General features: G+C 34.4%; 1 protein-coding gene across 12 annotated transcripts in view; it reads right to left on the bottom strand.

Moving 5' to 3' along the window:
• PCDH11X (protocadherin 11 X-linked) overlaps nucleotides 1-22,215 on the bottom strand; it is a 490,061-nt gene that overhangs the window by 388,930 nt on the left and 78,916 nt on the right. The window contains exon 5 of one of the 12 annotated variants that reach the window (XM_048077786.2): nucleotides 15,505-17,309. The exons of the other annotated variants lie outside the window; for them this stretch is intronic. Coding sequence (XP_047933743.2) covers nucleotides 17,304-17,309 — 6 coding nt within the window. The 3' untranslated portion in view covers nucleotides 15,505-17,303. Of the gene's footprint in view, nucleotides 1-15,504; nucleotides 17,310-22,215 lie in introns of those variants that run through there. 12 annotated transcript variants of the gene reach the window in all.

Here is a 22,215-nt window from a genome sequence, read left to right on the forward strand (position 1 = left end):
GCCGCAGCATATGTCTGACCTCACCTACCTTTCATTGTGGTGAAACTAATATGCCCTTTTACTGTGGTTTTACCTCAGGACAGCTTCTGTATATAAGTTAATTCAAGCAAGAAACCTTTAGCAACAGAGAGAAGGCCTTTGATTTGGCTTCTAGATGTTGTTCACAACAACAAAAAGCAAAAGTAAGTAAGAGAGTGTGCTAAAATCAGGTAATGTCTCCAGATTCTGAACTTCAACAGTTTACATGTTACAATAGCTCCATTACTTTATCTTCACTTTTCATTTTTTATTCAGAACGTGAGATCATGCAAAGATGGTTGGCTTCATAAAATATTCCAATCAAATCCCTTCCTATCAAGTGACAGCAATCTTTTGATACTGAACAAAGAAATTAAATATAACATGTCAAAGTGCACTGAAGGACAGATGGTTCCAAACTTTTAACCTACAAAGTTCTACAGCTTAAATTAATACATCAAGGTAGGATGGAAGAAACAGGCAGCAGAGACTGCTATATGGATTTCAAGGCATGTGAAAAAAAAAGAAAAAAAAGAAAAAAACAATGAAACAAAGACTAGAGAAGGGCACTAGGGGCAGAGATAGCTCTATAACTATCCATTTATGTGGAAGAATCTGTATCTGTAGATAAAGAAAGCAAAATGGGAATATTGAAAATGAACCTCCATGAATATGGTTTTCTGAAAGATTTTTTTTCTGTTAAATTTCAACTCATATATAAAGTGAGAACTCAACTGACTTGTTTACTGCTAAAGAGCTGCAGATTGCTCAAATGAAGAATGAAGAACATGGGACTCAATTGCATTTTTAAAGGTTAGCAAGACACCTTATGCTCTGATAACATTTGCTATCATTTCGTAGGGCTTATTCTCCTGAGGTATCAAACCCTTGTAGTTTCCTTACAATGCAAAGCTATGAGCAAATATAATGCAATGCAATGTATAATGTTGCAAAGATGACTTTACAGAATATCATTCTACTTTTTCATTACTACACTTTTTCCCTGGCCTTTTATTCATACAATAAAAGCAAGCTATTTCTCCAAACTAAAAGGAAGCAAATGAGATGGAGTATCAAATAATAAATGAACCTTCGATTTTCCATTTAAATCAATTCAAGATGTGGCCTTGATGAAATAAAAATCAGCCATATAATAAAGAGTAATAATAGAAGTTCTTTTTTTAAGGTTTACCAAAATGGAGCCATCAAAGGGTATTTATTTATTTAGTTAGTTGAATTATCTTAATGAAAACTAGATTAGAATATGGTTTTACTTTTTTTCTACTTTAATCTTCCATGTGAATATCTGGATTGCTCAGGAAGGTTTGAAACCCCTCCAGTCTGAAAACATACCACAGTTTAACAACAGCTTTATCATGCCACTCCAACACATGTAAATGCTGACATGTTGGGAGCTGTACTTATGCTGAAAACATAGTTCAGCTGTCAGATGTTAATTGGACTTTGAAATCCTTGTGGGTATCACAGTAAAAGCGTTAATTAATATGACATGGGATGGCAACCTATGAGATTTGGGATGTATATCAACATCCAACAGTAAAAGAACAATAGTTGTTGTTGTTGCTTTTTATTATTTTTTTATTATTATTTTATATAAAAGGCAGAATTTTATTGCAGTGGAGTTTAACTTCAGTTTTCCCACATCACAAGGTTCCCTTCCCCCTGAATAGTACTCCCTCTAAAGGAAAGATAAAATAAAAACTCCTTAACACTCATCAAAATTCCTGAACTTTACCAAAAGCTGTGCAAAGCAACAAGTTCATTCTGCTTCAGAAATTCCTGTGACATTTTAGGAGATTCTGGAATCTGACTAATTTAATGGATAAAATCCTCCCCCTTGAAGGAAGTGTCTGTTTCCTGTTTTCCTATCACTCTGTTTCCAGCTTCTACTCCTATGCTTTCACAGAAAGATTTAACTACACTGCAGTCTTCCAAAGGTTACTGGGAAGAAGACATAGGCCACTGAGTCTGATGTTCTCCATTTATGTCCCATCTCAGAATTATTATCATGAACTATTACTTTTAGTCCAGTGTTTCTGAAAGTAGTCCTGGTGGAATAGTCCTAAAGTAACATGAACTCTTTAAAGCCATAATCACCATTTAGACTTCTAGAGTAGTATTTATACAGTAAGATACCTAGCATTTCCTGAAAATAAGTTTTTTTTTATTGAACTTCTTTTCCCCAAATGTTTTGCTGCAAGATACTAAGGAACAGTATAGTAATAAAGCTCAAAAGACACTGACTCTGACTTCTCCTGCATCATGACATGAACTTTCTCTTGTAATGATGTGCTGCCAAAGAAACTCACAAAACTGACCAATGCTTCATTGACTGAACTTGATAGTGATTGCTGACATAAAGCAGAGTGAATGACATTTTCTCCAAAGGTTAAATGCTATCAAAGCAAACAAAAACATGCATGTTGACACCTGTGAACTTTGCAAACAAGAAAGTGATTACAGTAGCTGGCTGAGGACAACAGTTCTCACTTTCTCCTCAGACGTGTTTTTTAGAGTATAGGAATGCACCAGGAGCCACTGCATGTGCTGATATACTAAATACATGTTCTCCAAAGTCCTTCTTTCTTTGTAAATACCCTAGTGATAAATTAAATGTTTTAATAATAATAATAATAACAACAACAACAGAATGAAAGCACTGGCATCTTTAGCAGCTTATGGCAAAGAATAAAGGAGGTGAACAGACTAATGGGAATACACATACAAAAATATGGTATTACATGTGGTAATACAAATTATGGTAGTACAAATTAAAGGTAATACAAATTAAGAAATAAGATTTTATAACATACCATATAAAATGTTTATTCTATAAAAATGAATGAAAATATCAGAGATTTTATTTCTGTTTACAGATTAAATTTTAGTTATATTTTAAGCAACTTGTAACAGCATGCACACAGTTATAATGGAATAAGCAGCCTAAAATTATAGTCAATGGAAGTGAAAATTTCTGAGTACAATACTGTCACTCACTTTAAAAATTCCTTTTTGCATTCATTATTTATTATTTAATTACCTCAACTGTTCCTAACACAGCGCATGTATGCCTATAGCACCAAAGGTCATAGCCTCTAAACATTCTCAGCTTTGTGAGCCCTACTTTTTAAAGTCATTTTTGTACTGTATTTCAGAAATCATCTTACTCATCTTTAGCTATCTAAAAGCTAAGTGTTCGTATAGTTTCCTCCCACAGCGCATGGAGAAAAAACAGTTACAGAGAGTGACTCATTTCAGCCTTTGAGAGGTACTTGAGACTGCCACAGCGGATGATTCTTTAGGTGTGTCTCTTCCTTCAACTCCTACAGAAGAAACGAATTACAGCCTAAATCCTTCATAAATATACTTCTACTACCTTCACATTCATTCACGGGGAAAATTACTATCACTTGGAAGAAATCACTATGAGATTCTGATGTATTTCTTCACTATCAAGCATTATGTAATACTAAGTGAATGATACAACTCTGCTTTTTCTCCCCCTCTAAGCCTCTGCCTCAGCCCACTGACAATTGAGTACCTAGGCCTGGAACAACATATTTACTGATCCAGCATGCCAGTCAATCTGTTCTTATTTGCAAAAGAGAATTAAGTAACCCAAAGATAGTAAAAACAAAAACAGAACCTTTTAGACCATCACTCTTCAGCATTTTTCCCACTGAAGGATCCAGAACATCCATTTGTAGCAGTATAAGGGATTCGGTATGATCACTACTTCAGTGACATCTTATCCAGACCTGAATACAGTCCATTCCCTTTGCAAAAACACTACAGTGTACAGGTTTTTCCATCTTCACAATGCTGTGAATTAGAACTCTGTCTCATATTAAATAAAAAACACTCATCTTCATCAACACTGAATGTCAGCACTGAAATTCAGTTTTCTTTTATCATATTTGTTGGCCATTTACTTCCATTGTTGTATATCAGTTTTTACATATCCTCTCAAAATACTATTACAATATGTCCTACTTACTCACCTTTCCTTCTCACTTCTTGCTTACAGCTAGCGTACTGCTTCCCTGTACGGTTCCACAGTTTGCATTTGTCTCTGTAATTCAAAGGTTATTGGTTGATCCAGCTTAAATGTTTATAGCTGGATCAACCAGTCTCTCCCTTTTGAAAACCAAATTACTATCAAGCTTCTCTGATCTTTTTTTCTTTTCCTTCCAATCTCCAGCCACAATATGGCTAAGGCAAAAACAATTACGGAAAGAAAATCCATACAAAGCCTACAACCACACACCAATCATGGAATGGAAACAGCACAAGACAATCTTCCACAATCCCTGTGGGAGATTACAACACATTTACTTGTGAATTCCCACCACGTAGCATTTTTTTTGATCAGCAGCGGAATATCCTGTACTAGCTCTCCACTCTCTGTACTGAATAACATCCTTAACAAAGTGTCGGACGTGTTGTACAGCTAGATAAAATCAGAAATAAACATAAACCAATTAAAGATTTAACAACAAGCTAATAACCTTCTTCTATCTTCAAATAAAAGAAGGATGATTGAAATATTATATGAAATGTGACAACTTTTTATTCATTGTATCCAATCTGATTTCTTCTCCCATGGAGCAAACATATTTCTACTCAGGTATGTAAATTAGAAGTGACTTTTTAGATCCTTTTTCCTCTGGAAACAATCCACAGAGTATATATTATATATTTACACTGAAACCAGTCCAAACGCTACAGCACTCTCTTGAAATACAAGTTTATAAAGATTTACCCATAAGATTGTGGCATCTATTGGTAAATTCTGGTTTATTAATAGAGTATTCTGTATCTGAATATAGAAGAACAGTTTCTAATTTTTATCCATTTATTCATATTTTTTTATTTTATTCATTATATTTATTTATTTGGGAGACAAAGGGATATGGCCAACCTTTTTTCAGTGGTCTGTGGGGACAGAACAAGGGGCAACGGCCACAAAATGGAGCACACGAAGTTCCGCACCAACACACAAAAGAACTTCACGGTGAGGGTGATGGAGCACTGGAACAGGCTGCCCAGGCAGGCTGTGGAGTCTCCTTCTCTGGAGATATTCAAGGCCCGTCTGGACGCCTACCTGGGCAGCCTGCTCTAGGGAACCTGCTTTGGCAGGGGGGTTGGACCCGATGATCTCCTGAGGTCCCTTCCAACCCCTACAATTCTGTGATGCTGTGATTCTGTGATTTATTTATTGGATCAGGTGAGAACTAAATAAATTCAAGGCTCCCATTTGTGTGATGACACAGCGTACTAAACTAAGTACATCCATTAAATAAAGATTTACATTCTTGATTTGCAGGCTTTAAACCTGTCTGGTGGAAAATAAAGAATAAGTGGCATTTTTCATTGGGATTTTATCTTGACAAAAAGTCTTTTTTGCAGATATATTTGATATTCATTATGTTCTTGTAACAGCCTCTGCATCTCAAATGTTATCAAACCCTGGCAGAATCTTTTCACCTTAATAAGACAAAAGTAGACTTTGTGTTCTCAATGCTATTTTGTTCGGATTATCAATAGGCAGGGTTTGATTGACATAGGAAAAGGAAGAACGGTTCTGATTAAATCTGAGAGGTTTTATTTGGGCTGGTTTCACAAAGAGAAAAGGTTATCTATCTGTTATGACATATGACAGATTTCTTTCTGGCCATTATTTTTATATAGACAATCAGACTATTATTTTCAGGAACAAGTAAAGGCAGCCTTCAGTAAGTTTTGCATTTGTAGCTTTGATGAATACCTTCAATTTATCAAGCAGCCAGATTCCGTCTTTTACTTCATTTTCAAAGGGAGTAACAGTGAACAAGTTATTCCACCCCCCAAACAAAATTATCATGTTTGGAACTACCCAAACTCCCTCTACAAGTGGCTACATAAAAATACTGAAACTGCACTTGCCTTCTATTGTTTTCAATTTTATTTCCATGTGATGTCCACTCTAATTATACCTAATTTTTGGAAAGCAATGATTCCTCAGTTTCTACAAAGATTTCCCATTTCCTTCAACACTTTTTTTCCTGATACAGAATGGATAAATTTTAGTGAGTGTCACCTGTCAAAAATTTGTCCTTATTGTACTATAATATTTCCAAATGTTATTGCAAACCATGCTCTGGGTTTGTGTATTTCTAAAAGATAACTTTCACGTGAACATATGTAATGTACAGTAAATACTAAGATCACTCAAAAGTAATAAGCGATCAATTATTAGATAAAGTTTCTGTTACAGCGGAAGTTTATATTTTGGACATAAGATTCATATAATATTCAAAATATTTCACTCCTCTCTTTTAACGCAGCTAGCCCTTTATTCCAAAGTGCTAATTTTTAATAATTTCAATGCAGGACTGAAAACCACAGAAGTCAGTCTCCAACACACACATAAGATCAAAAGATTCCACTAGTCTAATCTTCTCAAATTCACTTTACAGGATGCAGCTCCTATAAAATACTTTTGTTACATAAAAGTTGCAAAATACATAACATATATTTGCACTGTTCCTGTACCCAGCATAAAATCATTACAAAATACTATGCTGATTTAGCACATCTAACTTACTTCATACTTTCCCTTAAATGGCAGAACAGCTGTTAGCAGATATACGTGTAGTGTCCAGAAAAAAGAGAAAACATATTGTGGACTACTAAACAACATGTTCTGTATCTGGGGGGAAATAAATAAATAAAATAAAATAAAATAAAATAAAATAAAATAACATTAAAATTAAAAATGAAAAATAAAAAAAATCATTTGCATTTGCAACTATTGCAGTTATCATATCAGTTACCTTTTAGGCTACCTCAAAATCTTGAACTTTCAGGCAGAAACTTTTACAAGATATATTCCTTAGAGGATATTCCTTTTCACCTCTTTTCTTGATCAATGTAGTGACCCTACTGAGAGGGAGTACTTTACATGGCCCATCAGTAATGCACAAATACCAGATTTTGCGAGGTTTGAATGCATATGATTGCTTTTAATAAATTATGCCACCTGTTACATACCTTCTTTACCTATTGCTATGAAATTTAGTAAACCCTGAGCAGATCAGTAATCATAGTAGATGGTCACTACCAGCATATCTAGGAGTGATTAAGAATGTATTTTCCCTGTGCAGACTTCACAAATATAAAGAGAATATAAAACCAGATTTGGATTTATTCTTTCCCTTGCTTTTCCCTGGACAGCTACTTAACAGATTTGGATGCTCAGTATAATTTATCCCTGAGTTCTACAGTTTTTGTTCCTTCCTTTTAGATACAAGAATGTAATTTACTTTATGAATGACATAAAATTTAAATGATTTTCAAATGGAGAATTTAACAAAATATATCTTGCAAGTATTGGCAGGAAAAAAATATTTCAACATGTTTGAGGAAAACATTTTGTATTTTAGAGGTCCTATGCAAAAAAATGAGGGAAAAATAACTGAAACATTTTTGCTTGAACATAATTTCTATAAGTGACAAAACAGATGTCTGAAAAACATGGAGTTAGAGACTGCAATTCAACTGCAGAAGCATAAAAAAGGATCTACAGTCACAAAAAAGGCATCAACAACATGAATTATATCCTGAAAAAAAAAAGATAAAATATTTTTGACAGCTTTGTATTTTTTCATTTTTTATATATGTCTAATATAATTTTAAAATTTAATATTTTTCCTTTTTAAATATAAACATGCTTATCCCTAAAGGGACTCTATATGCCACAGAGAAGAGCATATTAACTTCCTTTGCAGTATTCTCTAATTTGTTGCTGAGAAAGAACAAATCCTTAGAACTTTTGATGTGTAAGAATGAATTGTGCATGTTTCTTTTTGCTTGTGGTACACGCAGATTTCACACAAGTAGTGAAGGCCCTCTGAAAATACGCTTCAAGAGGGCCTTGTTTTTGGTTTGGGGTGTGGTTTTTTTGGTGGCAAAATTTTATATTCTCCCATCTATCTCAAGAAGAATGATGGTCTTCATAAGTAAGATTATTGCAGTTCATTCTGTGAAATTCCACAGTTATCATATCCTCATGTGAATTTAATAAAGCTTAGCCCTAGCTGCTCTTGAACAGCAGCCAAGCATTTGATTTGTTCTATTTCATTTTATTCTTCTTTATGCATCTTGCTACCATCTGGAATCATAAAAACAAACAGTTCAAGCAGTTAATGTGTTAAAAGGGGGCAATGACATAATGAAATATTTCCCTCTACTTCCCCCCAACCCCCATTAACATTTTCATATCCATTTCAGAACTTATGTTGTCATTTGCTAATTCCAAAAGGACTTTCTGTAAGAGGATTGTCAGGACAGATGTTGGAACCCTTATACAACTGAGCACGTGCTGTCTTAGCCATGTTTATTGTTTCAAAGCCAGAATACAGCAACTAATAAATAATTCTTGGTAGCTGAAAGAGTACATATAAATGTGCCATTGTGTGTCTTGTACACAGAACGTATCAATAGAACATTTTCCGCTCCAATTAAGCCTTCCTTTACCAATTGGTTTTCAGATTGACAGCACTACTCTATCATTTCTATCTGCTTTTAATATCTAAGTGTCAGAAGTTTCTGAAAAGGTTTGATTAATTACTTTGTGAGTAAAGCATTCGTGACTATGTCCACTTATCAATGTTTTCACTAGTAGAACTAGATGGAATCTAGTTCTAGATACTATGTTCCTTTGGGATAAATTTATGCCAACCTGAGGTTCAAGATAGGCAAAGCTCCAAAAAAGTCAAAGAATGTTCAAGTCTCCCATGCTAGATATTTTTCTCCTGGAGGAATTAGGTTCCCAGAAATAAGGTGAATAGGAAAAAGTACTTTCTTGAAAGTAATGATTTGACAAGAAGCCAAATTCCCAATATACTCGGTTTTCAGCACTGATTTAAATTTTTTATGTGTGAATATCCATAGGTTCTATATTAGTACTAATATGGAATGACAAAGAGTGTGACAATGCAACATGATACTACATGCATTAAACTCAAGACTGAAACAGATGAAGACAAGTGTAGTAAGGCATGATGTGAAAGCTGAAGATGGTTCATCTAAAAGTGAAAAGAAAGGTGGAGCTACAGACAAAAGTTAGACTGGGAGTAAGGAAACAACTTATCCTGCACCTTCCTCTTGCAAACAAGTTAACTCATTCAGAATGAAGCAATTAGGAAGGAAGGAAGGAGGAAAGGAGGGAAGGAGGGAGGGAGAGAGGGAAGAACGGAAGGACAGAAGGATGGAAGGGCAGACGGAAGGGCGGACGGACGGAAAGGAGGGAGGGAGGAAGGGAGGGAGGGAGGAAGGACGGAAGGAAGGAAGGACGGAAGGAAGGAAGGAAGGAAGGAAGGAAGGCAGGCAGGCAGGCAGGCAGGCAGGCAGGAAGGCAGGCTCTATGACTCACTAATGTTCTAAATAAATATTTTATTTTGACAGATGAGATTCGTACATACGACACTAATTCTTTTGGTTATTTCCAATATGCTTTTGTCAAAGACTAAGTTGACAAAATGCCTACGGCAAAAGCTTAAGTATGTCATAGGTTGGACTAGCTGATCCTGGAGGTCTCTTCCAGCCTAAATGCTTCTGTGATGTCCAGAGTGTTAGATCAAAAATAAATCACAGTTTCAATACATTAATATTAAAAAAGAGAAAGATAAGTAACGCAATCCTAACTCTTTTTATAGAGAGCAGGAAACAGGAATCTCACACAGTGTTAGACTATAAAAGTACTACTGTTCTTTTAAACCCTGAAAGAACAAGGAAAATATTTGATGAATGGGATATGAAGTACCTTGAGTTAGGAAGCTGGTCAAATGAATAATACAGAGAAGTGACCTTACAATAAATACAACGAAGAAAGGGAATTGAATCAGCAGAGATCACTTATCACGTGTAACTTCAGAACTTTGGCCATAAAATGAAAATAATAATAGTAATAATAATAATAATAATGCTACTTTCTGAAAGTATATTCGTCACATACTTAGAAGCTACTATCTTTGATTTAACATGAAGTTTGAAGGAATCCTCAGTCCTAATATATTTGGAATTAACAGGTTTGACAATTGCTCCACAATAACACCAATCTGCTCATCCCTGCTTTTGAATTACTGACATAATTTTGCTAGATTAAAATAATAAAAAAAAATAAAATACTTCTGGCCATTCAAAAATGCATTCAGACAAGCTACTAAACAGCAAGAAATATCTTAGAATACCTTCTGATAGAGAAATCAGGCATGTGAAAGTATTAGAAAATATCTCTTTTTGTGCGTATGTCTGCGCCCTAGCTTCTACAGCCCTATAATGAGTAAAGTAAGAGTTAAACAGTAAATACTTAGCATGAAGAATAAAGATCCACATACAATTTTCTTACTTCAATGTGTCTTATCAGACGTACCTCTGAGAAGTATTAGATATTTGTATTTGGTAGAGTAGCTTAGTGTATTTTGAGGGAGGAGAACAGGATTTTCTTGTAGGATTTCTGGTATAACCACTGTTCCCACTGAATTCTAAAAAGATCTAGATGACTCTGCATGAACTGTAAGACAGTGAATACAACAATGCTGATTACCGCTGGTAATAACAGTATCAGACATACCTTTACAAATGGCAGCAACTCTCAGCTGCAGCTCTTACTGAGTCCTGAGTTTAACATGAATTGGAAGAGACATTTGTTCTATAAATTGCAGCAGTTCTGGATGCTAACTTTGAAATCAACAGCAACCAAAATCTCAGCAGGCTGCAGAAGTCACTGCCTCCTTTCTGCTAAGATTGAGAACACAAACCAATGTTTTGCTCCCCTCTTGGGAGGAATACAATAACTGGTTAAGAGTACCTTTTTAATTTCAAACCTATTTAAAGAAATAAAATGTGACAAAGATAGAAGACATTTTATTGTTATATATTAACTATCATTTTAATACACTTACCTCAGGTAAGTTTCAAAACGGCAAAAAGGTAAATCATGCGGCAAAGTTTTTGTAATATCCTTAACAATTTAGTTTCATCCAGTTAAAATAGCAAAGAAAACTGTACCATACACTTTTAAAGTCTAAGTTGCATTTGTTTTTCACTTTCAGTTCAACATACATTAACTTCCCAAGGCAGGGAAACAAAATTTCTAACAGTCAATAAAAATCAGTCAAATAATATAATTTAGACATCTTACCTTAAGATCACCAGGTAAGCCTGATACCAGTCAAACTTTAAAATCATGTGTGAACACACATCCATGCGTTCGCATACATTATTAGGTAGAAGGCAACATTCTGCTTGTTTTATTTGTAATAATTACACATTAAGCCAATTAAGAAAGTACGTCTGAATGTGGCAGAATGCGACTCAAAGCTACATCTGCAAAGTTCTCCAATGCAGAACTTCAGATACTGACAGAGCTATCTTACCACAAGATAAAATATACACTAGCAGGATCTTTTATTTATTGATATATTTTTTTTCCCTTTCTATCCTAACACTGCCTAGGTCCTGAATGTGATCATGACCTTGTCCATGGAAGACCCTGCCAACTTTGGTTGACAGACAGTCTTGAAGATATATAGCATTAAATAGTTGAGGCAAAAGTATTCTTCATTTAGCTGGGTACAAGAATTAATATTATTATTGTAGTCTGTTAGTTTCTTTCAAATATTTCACAATGCTTTCATGTTTCTTAGCATAAAGATTGTACAAATCAACTTATCAACAAATTGAGTTGAAAATTCAGAACAATTTGTGTTCACTCCCCCCAAAAATAAAACCAACCTATCACATGTATGTAAGCCAAAGGAAGGAAGGATCAGCCCATCGATAGTTTAGATAAGGATCTAGAAAAAAATATTTTTGTGAGGGAGGGTCTGTTAGTGGAGTCTTTCAGATCTATATTAGTGTCAAGGGGCCTATATGCCTATGATTTATTTGCAGTTTATGTACAGGATGAAAGGGAAGTTTTTGAACTGCCAGACAATGAAAAGGAGGAAATTCTTTTGAGGAAAGGTCTTAGATTCAAATTTCATGTCAAACTCTGCTGATCAGATCACAAAGAAAGACAAATAACATCACAGCCCAGCAGTAAACAGAGAACATAAGAAGAACTCAGTTCATCCATCTAATTGCCATGGATATCTCCTAGGACAAAAAGGATGAAAAATATACTGAGAAAAAGGACTGGAATTCAGCTGATAATTCTTAGCTGCTATTCAGCAGTGGGAAGTCAAACCTCAAATATTTGATATCACCATTTAGTTTTTATTGTAAATAAGCTGTTTGAGCTTTTATGAACACCTTCCCTAAAAAGGAAAAATATACTAAATACACATGAAAAAAAGTTGTTTAAAAGACTGCAGAAGTCAGTTATACCCCTGAAAAACTCCTGATAATATAATTATTTAATATCCATCTATATGAACTTAAATAACTGGATTCGATTTACATATGTTTATTTATGAAATCTGCAGGGGCTCACAATTTGGAGGAGACAGAGAAACATCATTTTCATGACATTTTCAGTGGTGAGATTTAAGAGAGTACCTATACAACAACAAAAAAATATGTATTTTAGAATAGGGAGGGAAGTATTTTCCAGCCCTCAGTACTGGAATGTACCATCAGAACTGAAAAGTGAAATATTCGGAGAACAGAAATTTAAACTATATTTGTCATATTGTATCCTAACCTCCAACTTATCAAGAGTCACTTTCTAATACAGAACACAGAACGTTCCCAAAAGAGAAGACCAACCTCAAAGAAATGTGTAAAGCTTGGCTATCTTTCACAGCAAAAGACATATATTGTCTATTGTGACATATACGCATATAGCTACAGTTCTATTCTATGTAAAATATGCTGCCTGTAACCTGTGCTAATTGAATATGAGATATATGCGTGTGTACATACACCTTCATGCTCTTTTTATATACACATGTACAGAAAATACACACATACACAGATATATATATGTAGACTATATATATCTATACAAAATATATAAATACACACATACATGTAAACATTGTTAGAGGATGTGCGACTCTTGGAAAGTCCTGCTTAGACCATATTCTTTGAAGAAAATGACAATAAAAAGTACATGCTGCTAAGGAATATGCTTACTAGTAATCTCTGTGTGGTAAATTTAATTTAATAATTATAGACTCCAATCACTGTAAGAAATATTGGCATATGTATAGATTTGACAGTGTGCATGCACTGAGCAAAGAGACCAAAGGTGTATTTAAAAACAGTGCTTCTCCAAAACATATATAAATATAATCTTTAAACAGAATTTATTTTAGAAACAGATAAATAAGACATAAAAGGAACAGTGCTTGGTAGTTCAATATGAAAGCAAAAATATATACTCAAAAAGATCTGTTAAAAAGATTTTACAAATAATACTTAACACCAGGCTATGCCATAAATATTTGTAGTATGGTAGAATAGGAAATCATTGAACGTGTGTATTAACAACAACAACAAAAACAACATTACAGTTTATGTTAAGAAAAAAAAAGTTATTTACACCATAAATGTGCCTTGCTTTTGAAAGCACCCTATTGCCCTTTTAGCGGTGCTCTATTCAAAGAAATTCAGAAGGATATAGAGATATCCTCCTGTGGTGGTTTAGTCCAATAAAAAACCACCAATAAAAAGTCCAATATATTTTCTGATATGATAGGCAGCTTTCAAGCAACCTGCAGATTGTGTGCCATAACTTTTCCTTGGAGTGACTCACTTGACATCAGGGTGTGTTTGGGATAGAGTGGCACTGAGCTTTGGTAGACACGCATCCATATGAAATCCAGGCATTGACAATATGACACAGGATGCAGGACAGCAAATCTGAGCCATCTTTGGCTGCTGGCATTGCAATGCAAAGCAAGTAATTTACACTGTAAAACTGGCAACAAATAAAGAGCTATTCTTGTTGCTGAGCCACACATAGCACTGTAGCTAACCAAAACAAACTCTAGGACTATCTATAGACAAAGATCTTTCTGCACTGGTGACAAGGGTGGCAATGTGCACAGAACAAAAGGATAAATCTCTCAAGAATTTTACTGAGATGATGGTGAATAATAGTAATTACAGTCTAAACCACAATAAAATAACACAGAAGGTGTGTTTGATATTCCAAAGAAAACACATAGTTTTCAGTTTTAAATGTGGTCAACTCAGTAACTCTTGTTCTTAATCTACTCTGACTTCCATGCAGCCAGATAGACTATTTCTGTAGGTGAAAACACTTGAGAAAAAAATATTTTTAACACTGACATATGCCTAGCTTTGACTCAGGTTGCTAATATTCATTAAAAAAAATAAAAACTTAACTATAGAATCTTTTTGACTGGCCTCCATTCATCCTTTACCTCCTTGAAAAGTGTATAAATTAATATTCAGCACACATACACATTTGCTAAGTACACATTAGGCTTTCATGAGACTATCATGAATGCATTTAATCATCAGAAGGAAATGAGCTCTCTGAACTAGTCTTACTCCAGTCTGTAAAAGAATCACTTTTTAGAAAGTGATATTTAGATGTAAGAAACCAGAAATGGAAACAGAGAAACACATGAAACTGAACCACTTAGGAGGTTGCTGTTTTTTTCCCTTAGTGCATTTGAAGGGTTACTGTATTTGGCTGTGCTGACTCATGAGAGAACTAGAAGAGAGATTACTGATTTAGACCAATAATCCAACCACCTGATGAGCCTTTATTTCATACATGTATCTTCTCTAAAGTTTAAAATCATCCTAGATTATTCTAGAACTATTTATTTATAGAATATAATGATCTGACCAGTGAAATACTAGGAAAAAAGATGTATCTTCAGCTAGTTTAAAAACAAAAGAAATAAATAGTCCCATGAGGTATTTTTCTCATGAACAATTAACATTCATCTCAAGAAATGGCAAGCACAACTTATCAAAGGTTCTTTTCATACTTAGTGTAAGAAAGTAGGCACTTATAGAGGGCGTGCAGTCCTCTAGCATGCAGGTGAACCCTGTCCAGTATCTCAGATCAGTATTCCTCAAATCAAAACAAACCAAAACAAAAGTCTCAAAAGAAGCATTCAAATTATTTGGTGCTTTTCTTAATCAAACATGAATTCTACACACATGAGTTTTCTCATCAAGGAAATCAAACCTATTATCAAGGATATCAAACCTATCTACTACAAGGACAAAAATCTAAAGATTCAATAAAGAAAGGAAAAGCAGAGAAAGAAGTCCAGGAAATCCTACTGTCTTCCTAATGAACAACTCTACCAGGCCAAAGGTTAATTACTCTTAACAAATAGCTTTACATGCTTCCCATCACCCAACTATTAGGCATCTAAGCAAACAACCGTAATAGCAATAGGCAGTACCCATCTTTAGTTACACTCAATAATACGTCTTGAATAAACTCCTTACTATATCCGGAATGATGCTTCAAACCAAAAGAACTGGCTGAGTTGTGGTATTGTGTCAATAAATATCATTACTGTATGTCTAACCACTGAATGTGTTGTTTAATTTGAAGCGTAAATGATGCAAGGATATGGTAACTAGAAACAGCAAAACTGTCTTACAGACACATAAACATCTTCTCAAGAAAATGATCTCATTATAGGAATTAATTTTTTTCTTTAACAGTCATAGCTATAATTATGCAATACAATATGCTAAATTACAATACATACTTCAGTATTAATAGAATTTATTTTACAGATCAAATAGCCAAATACACATTTTTGAAGGAGCCAGATAGCAAATGTGGAGGATACTATAGGCAACAGTCATGGTAGACATTCTGCAGTCTAAGAACTGAGGCAACGTGAATATTAAGTACAAGCCTATAAATATCTTTACATCAAACATACAGTAAGGTGTAATTTCATGTTGTAGTCTAATTGATCAATCATGAATAATTTTGCCTTTAAAAGAAAGTTATACATACTGTATACATCCCAGTTAAAAGTGTCATTCTTTTTATTCTAGCAAACTAATATTACATGTCTTCATATAAGTGCAGAAAACAGGGTTCTTTATACTCCTTTGCTTCCTAAGAGATTTTGCATTGCGTATGAAATGCAAATATTATAGATGATACATATTAAGCATTATTTTCTAAAATGTGAAGCAATATACAAAAATTTGCAACCAGGCTGCAAACCAAGCAATGATACTCAAATTATATTTGTTAAATGAGCCATACTAAATAACAAAACAAATTTAAATTAAAGAAAAAAAAAAAAAAAGGTTAACTATATAGAGAAATAATTTGGAGAAAAAAAAAAAAAGCCATTTTTTTCCCCACGTGCTGGCTAACAGTGCAAAAAGTTCTAGGTTCCAACAAATGCATACTATTTCCTATTTTATCACACTAAAAAGTAAGCCACTGGATTTATGACTTTTTCTAAAATAAAAGTATTTCAAACGATTAGGTGTATAGCACCTGTTATGCATTATCTAGATTCCAGCAAGCAAAATGCAAATTAGATTTTATTTTAGGAAGTTAAGTGAATACTTTTGAGTTATTTAAAAGGTGATCATTTTTTACAAAAAATGGTGGTCAAGAAAGCAGAAAGTACTTTTTCACTACTACTATTGTGCCTATAAAATGAGAAAGCAGTGATTTGATCAGTTCTATTTATGATCCATAGCAGCAATATTATCATTAAAAATATTATGGAATAGATATAAATACCACTTAATTCTTAATATGTGTAATGGTGCTATATATGACAACAATTCATTTGCTTTTCTTTTTAATGCAGGGAGTATAAAGAACTTTACATTCTCTTTTTAAAGCATGAATAAAATTTATTGCTCCCTTTAATATACTTATATAATTAAAACTTCTAATTGTTTCAACTAAAATAAATAAGGAAAAAATCTGGGACAAGAAGATGATTACAAGCAAAATTAGAAAACAATAGATTTACCATAATTGCCAACTGTGAGGAATGATGGGTCACATTACTTTTTTCTTAGCAAAACTACGTTATAGAACACTATAGCACAATGTACTAAATTTTTTTGTCTTTTCCTTTTAAAAAATTCTTGCCCTTGATACCTTTCAGTAGGGCAGCTTGAACAGTTCATCGTCACTTCCAAACCCCTCTGGAGATCAGACGATAAATTTCTTCGGCAATCAGAGACAGGACAAGGGCTTTCTCGTGCTATTTCCTTGTTTTCATGTTTGCTGGCTTAACATCATTGTGTACACGTACGACTTCAGTATATAACATCAGATGCGATGACGTTCAGAGCTGGCAAACAGAGAAACAGCATGAGAAAAGCCCTTTCCTGCATATTTTTCCCCATATATTGTAAAGTTTCCTTCCAAATTTCTACCATGTCAATCACTACGGTTTGAGAAGTACCTAACTACTTTGTTTCTAAGTAACCAACCACTCTGGGGTGCGCGTGTGTGTGTTTACAGGTTTTCATACACACACAAAGCTCTGCACACTTCTATATACACACAACAAAAATGCTAAAACTGGAGTCACAGAAACGGCTTCTACATACGTTACGCTAGGTTTCTTACTACTTTTTAGTTTATCAGCTTGAAACCCCAAGTGCTGTATCAAGTGTACAGATATATCAGAAGACTACGATAGTACCTAAAATAGGTTCTATAGGGTTTTGGCAAATTTCATTTAAGAGCATATTCCCTAAGAACTAAAAAGAGCACAAAATATTTTGATTTGAAGAGCTATTTTGCATCTTTAATCCATGTTTATCATCAACAGAGTTAAAGTCCACAAAATTCACTGAAATGAAGCCATTCAGATCAATTATCTCTCAGGAAAGAAAACACTACCAATAACACAGTCAACAAGCCACTAGTCACTCACTGGTCAGGAAATTGCTATCAAGTGCAGATCATTGAATGCAACTCCTTCTGGGAGAAAATAGGGAAAGAAAGAAGTGTGAAAATTAAACTGAAGTTAAATCAGACATCATTCTTGACAATGGTTGGTGGCTATAGGCCATTAAAAAAATAAATGAATAAATAAAAGCTTGGGTCACTAAGAGTAAAAGAGAAAACGCTTCAGCTCAGCTTTGGAAACATGAAGATGAAATGTGCTTAATGTTCAGGAAAAATCATACATATTTATACTGCTACTAGTCCAAGGCAAGCTGTTATTGGAGAGGGAGTGGAGCATCATTCTAGCTTGCCAAACAATCACCCAGTTGGTAACGCTGGAACTTTGTCTAACAACTTCTGTATTAAGTCAGTCAAACAGCTTCTACTGGGGAAAAAAAAAAAAGCCTTTGTTTTCTTCCAAGTTATTTTCTACTTAAGTGTCATATTCAAATTCTTTCACTTTTTCCTCAAAGAGAACATTAATTTCTTTTTTGTTTTCTTTCCATTTTTGCTCAGTTTTTATTTTCTATTAAGAGGCAATGGAGACCCTTTTCAGATATCCTTTCCCTTGTGTTTTCAGTGAAAAACATATATTAAAAAAAAATAAATAAAATTCCAAATTGTTCCACAGAAGAAAAACATTTTCTTGACCAATTTTGCTTCAGTAATACTGCACATTTAAGTCACTGCTCACTAACTTAAGAGACAGCAAATTCCACTTCTCCTTCAGTGAAATCTTTTTTCTCTAGATGTGAATTCCATTTTTTTCTGAAATGTATATATATCACCGCATATCAGAATTACCAGCAAAATTAGCAGCCAGAAAGTTAAGAGAAAATAACAATAGTCAGAATCATAGTGATCAATTTTGAAACAGCTTCTGGGAAGGGCTTATACCAACAAACTTATCTGATGTTTAGAAGAAAATGTTCCTGGAGCGTAAGTTACTCCGCATCTGCCAATGCAAAACACCGGTGTTACCTATACACCTTTCAAATATCAGACACATCAGTACTGCCTACTGATGATTACAGGATAGTAGATTAAACTCACTTATTATCCAAAACAACAAATATTTCATCTAAGGATTTACATATCAGGTGAGTTTTCAGAGCTGTTTGTTTTGGGAAAAGTGCAATATTCTTTGAACTCACATTCTGAGCACACTGCTCTCATAGCAAGTGGAAAACTGTAATGACGTTTCACCACATTTCAAATCAGAACCAGAAGATCAAATATACCATAACTATTAGCATGTCTGAGCAGTTGCTAGTGAGACAGTAGGCCCCCAAAAGGCAATGTATTTTAAATGAGGTCTACTTTCCATTTGGAGGTTTAAAAGAAAAAGAATTCCTATCTCCGGTAAGTTTCCAACAAACAAGTTCAGCAGAAATCACTGTGTCATTTGAAATTTCCATTCATACATATGGGTACGTTCACACATGGCAGGATCCTAGCAAATAAAATCAATTAATGAAGATTTACAGCGGTAAACATGAGAAAAATCAATCTGCATGCCTGTTCATTCTCTTAACAACCTTCCAAAGATGGTATAGCATGCTAGCAGTGGAGATGTTAACATACGGACTGCAGTCCACTGCAAAGCAGGCAGAAGCACCAAGCACAAAATCAAGATTCAGAGCGTGATGATATATTACAGCTCTACCAGTTGGAGAGGTGGACTGAAACTGAACCAAGTTGTGCCACTGCTGCCTTCATGACCAGTCACGCTTCTTCATTAACAGAAGGTCATATAAAACTTTTCCTGGAGTCAAAGTTTAAGATGACAATAAAGAAGGCCACAGAACCCTTCTTCAGTGAGCAGGTGATTACTTTATGAGATTTTTTCTGTTCCTATAATATGCATTATACTATTTTCAAATGAATGAATGTTGGAAATCACATTAATTAAAAGAAGGAGACATGAAGGAGGAGGATGCATGGGAAATTTTAATGAACCTTTGTGGCCATAGTTTTGTAGAGCCCAGCTGCCAGAGCTAACATTGTGTAGCGTAATTACGCATGCTTTGATTAGACAGGTTGATGCTTACCTAGACAGGCATTTGAATTGTCTGAATGTTGAAAGTACCTGAGCGAAACTTTCAGATTAAAAAATAGTTTCATACTGCAGGAAAACTAGACTGAAAAAAACTGTCCTTTCTTTTCATCATTCCAACGAAAATTAAAAAAAAAAGATTTTTGACGGTATGGAATAGTTCATAGTCGGCTCTCACTAAGGTAAATGTCAAAAGCAATTAAGCTTTTACAAAGCTTGCGGACAGATAAACTGTACATGTGCTGTATGTTTTTCTACCAAAGAAATACATTCTGCTGTGAGGCTGATGACTACTGAAACAATGAAAACCTGATGACACTGAAAGTTAGCTGGATTTTACAAGCTATATAACCTACTTTGAAAAAACATATAATGGACAAGAAGCCCCTTCACAATGTATCACACGGCAAAATTTCTTTAATACAATTACATCTACATACAGCATCCCACAAGAAAGCATGCTATTCTGAAGGTTCCAATGCACTGTCACTAGTATTCACTAATTCCTACTGTGTGACTAAAATAATACTAACATCTCTTTCCATTGCCCTTCCTCACACACAACTACACAGAGAAGCTTTTTCTCTCTTCTTCCTCGTATCACCATTAGCACCACACATTTTTCTCTTGAGCTTCCTGCAGTCGATGATCCAATGTGTCCTCAGCTGCTTCAGGAGTCTCTGATTCCTTCCCCATAAAACTTTCAGCTGTTGCTATCCCCATGTTTATTTGCCCACATGGCCACTGAAGAGATATTTTATTTTTTCAGTATAAAAACCTTTTCATCTTCTCTTGCACGTTTTTTGAGTACAATTGTTATGATTTTCTGTCATTTCAGAGATCACTTCAACAAATTTAACAGTAAAGCAAAGACATAATTGCCTTTTTTTTAGTGACCTGAATCAATACCATTCAGACATGCACAGAATTTAGAGCTCATGAAACAGAACAAAACAAAACAAAACCACATAAATTTTTATCTTTAACTCAGTTTTTCAAGTATCTGAGTAGAAATTTAGGCTTGCATTGCATGGACAAAGCTAAGAACAGTTGAGATGTGAAGCCTGTTAATATCAACATCCATTAGAAAATGAAAACAAATATCTTCACAGTGAGTGTAATCTTCTTTAGTCTCCTCCTTCAGAGAGCTTCTGGCTTGTAAAAGGGATGCATCACAGTAATTGTTAAAGTAAAATATTTTTTCTCACATTAAACATCTTTGTGATTTTCATTTCTCAATCTAGCACATCTGTCTTTTTAACTGAACTTATTATATTCCATTCTCCTGGCTGTCCTACATTTTTGTGAAAATTCAGAGAGTGCATAACATAAATGCATCATTAACCACAAACATCCTGGTAATCTCCAAGGATGGAGGATGGAGGGCAGCATGACATCTGAAGTATTGTGGTAGAAGATTACTTTTGTTTGTTTAATTTCTTTACTAGCTGACAGCGACAACGCTTAAGTTAGTCTGTACTGAGTCACCTTCTATAGCTCCACAGCAGATAAAACTACACAGACCACAATATACAAAAACAGGTTAGGAGTAAGAGTGACTTTTAAAAAATCCACTGAGGTTAAAGAAATATACTTGTTCTCACTTATCATGAAATACAATTCTGTTATTGTGATCAAAGTCCAACACAAAGGATTTAACTCAAACGGCCTCTCTTGCCTAATTTATGTAAATAAATGCATTATTTGTATTATATTTAAACAAGTAATACAAATATCAATTCATGTGTTGAATGGTGAATGTTGTTTTCTAGCTAGCATAAAGGGCCATTGTCAAAGAGTAGTTATAATTTCTCCAGCAATGTGGTCACTTTCATATTGAAAATTAAACCTAAAAGAAGGATAACTGTAGATTTAACAAAATCACTATGGTATATTCTGAGCATCATACCTATATTTCTATTATATAGAATACACGTACATATTTTCAGGTACAGCTATATAAAGATAAGCTACTGTCAGGTAATGAGCATTGCAAAGCAAACAGTTCTATCCTGCTCTCCCCGACAGGAAACGCCTGTCATTGACCTTTAAGGTACAGATAAAAGAAAACACATTTTTCCAACCAGCTTCTGCAGAAGAGAATTGCTTTCCATTCTACTTTAAAAGTGCCTGAAAATGGAAGAACTAGGTTAGTAAAAACCTAGAGTGTCATGAGTTTACCTTCTTTGTTAGCAGAATTACGGCATTACGAAGTGTTTTTGAGCAGACAATGGAAGAACCTTTT

The sequence above is a fragment of the Anser cygnoides genome, chromosome 13, assembly GCF_040182565.1.
Source record: "Anser cygnoides isolate HZ-2024a breed goose chromosome 13, Taihu_goose_T2T_genome, whole genome shotgun sequence".
NCBI lineage: Eukaryota > Metazoa > Chordata > Aves > Anseriformes > Anatidae > Anser > Anser cygnoides.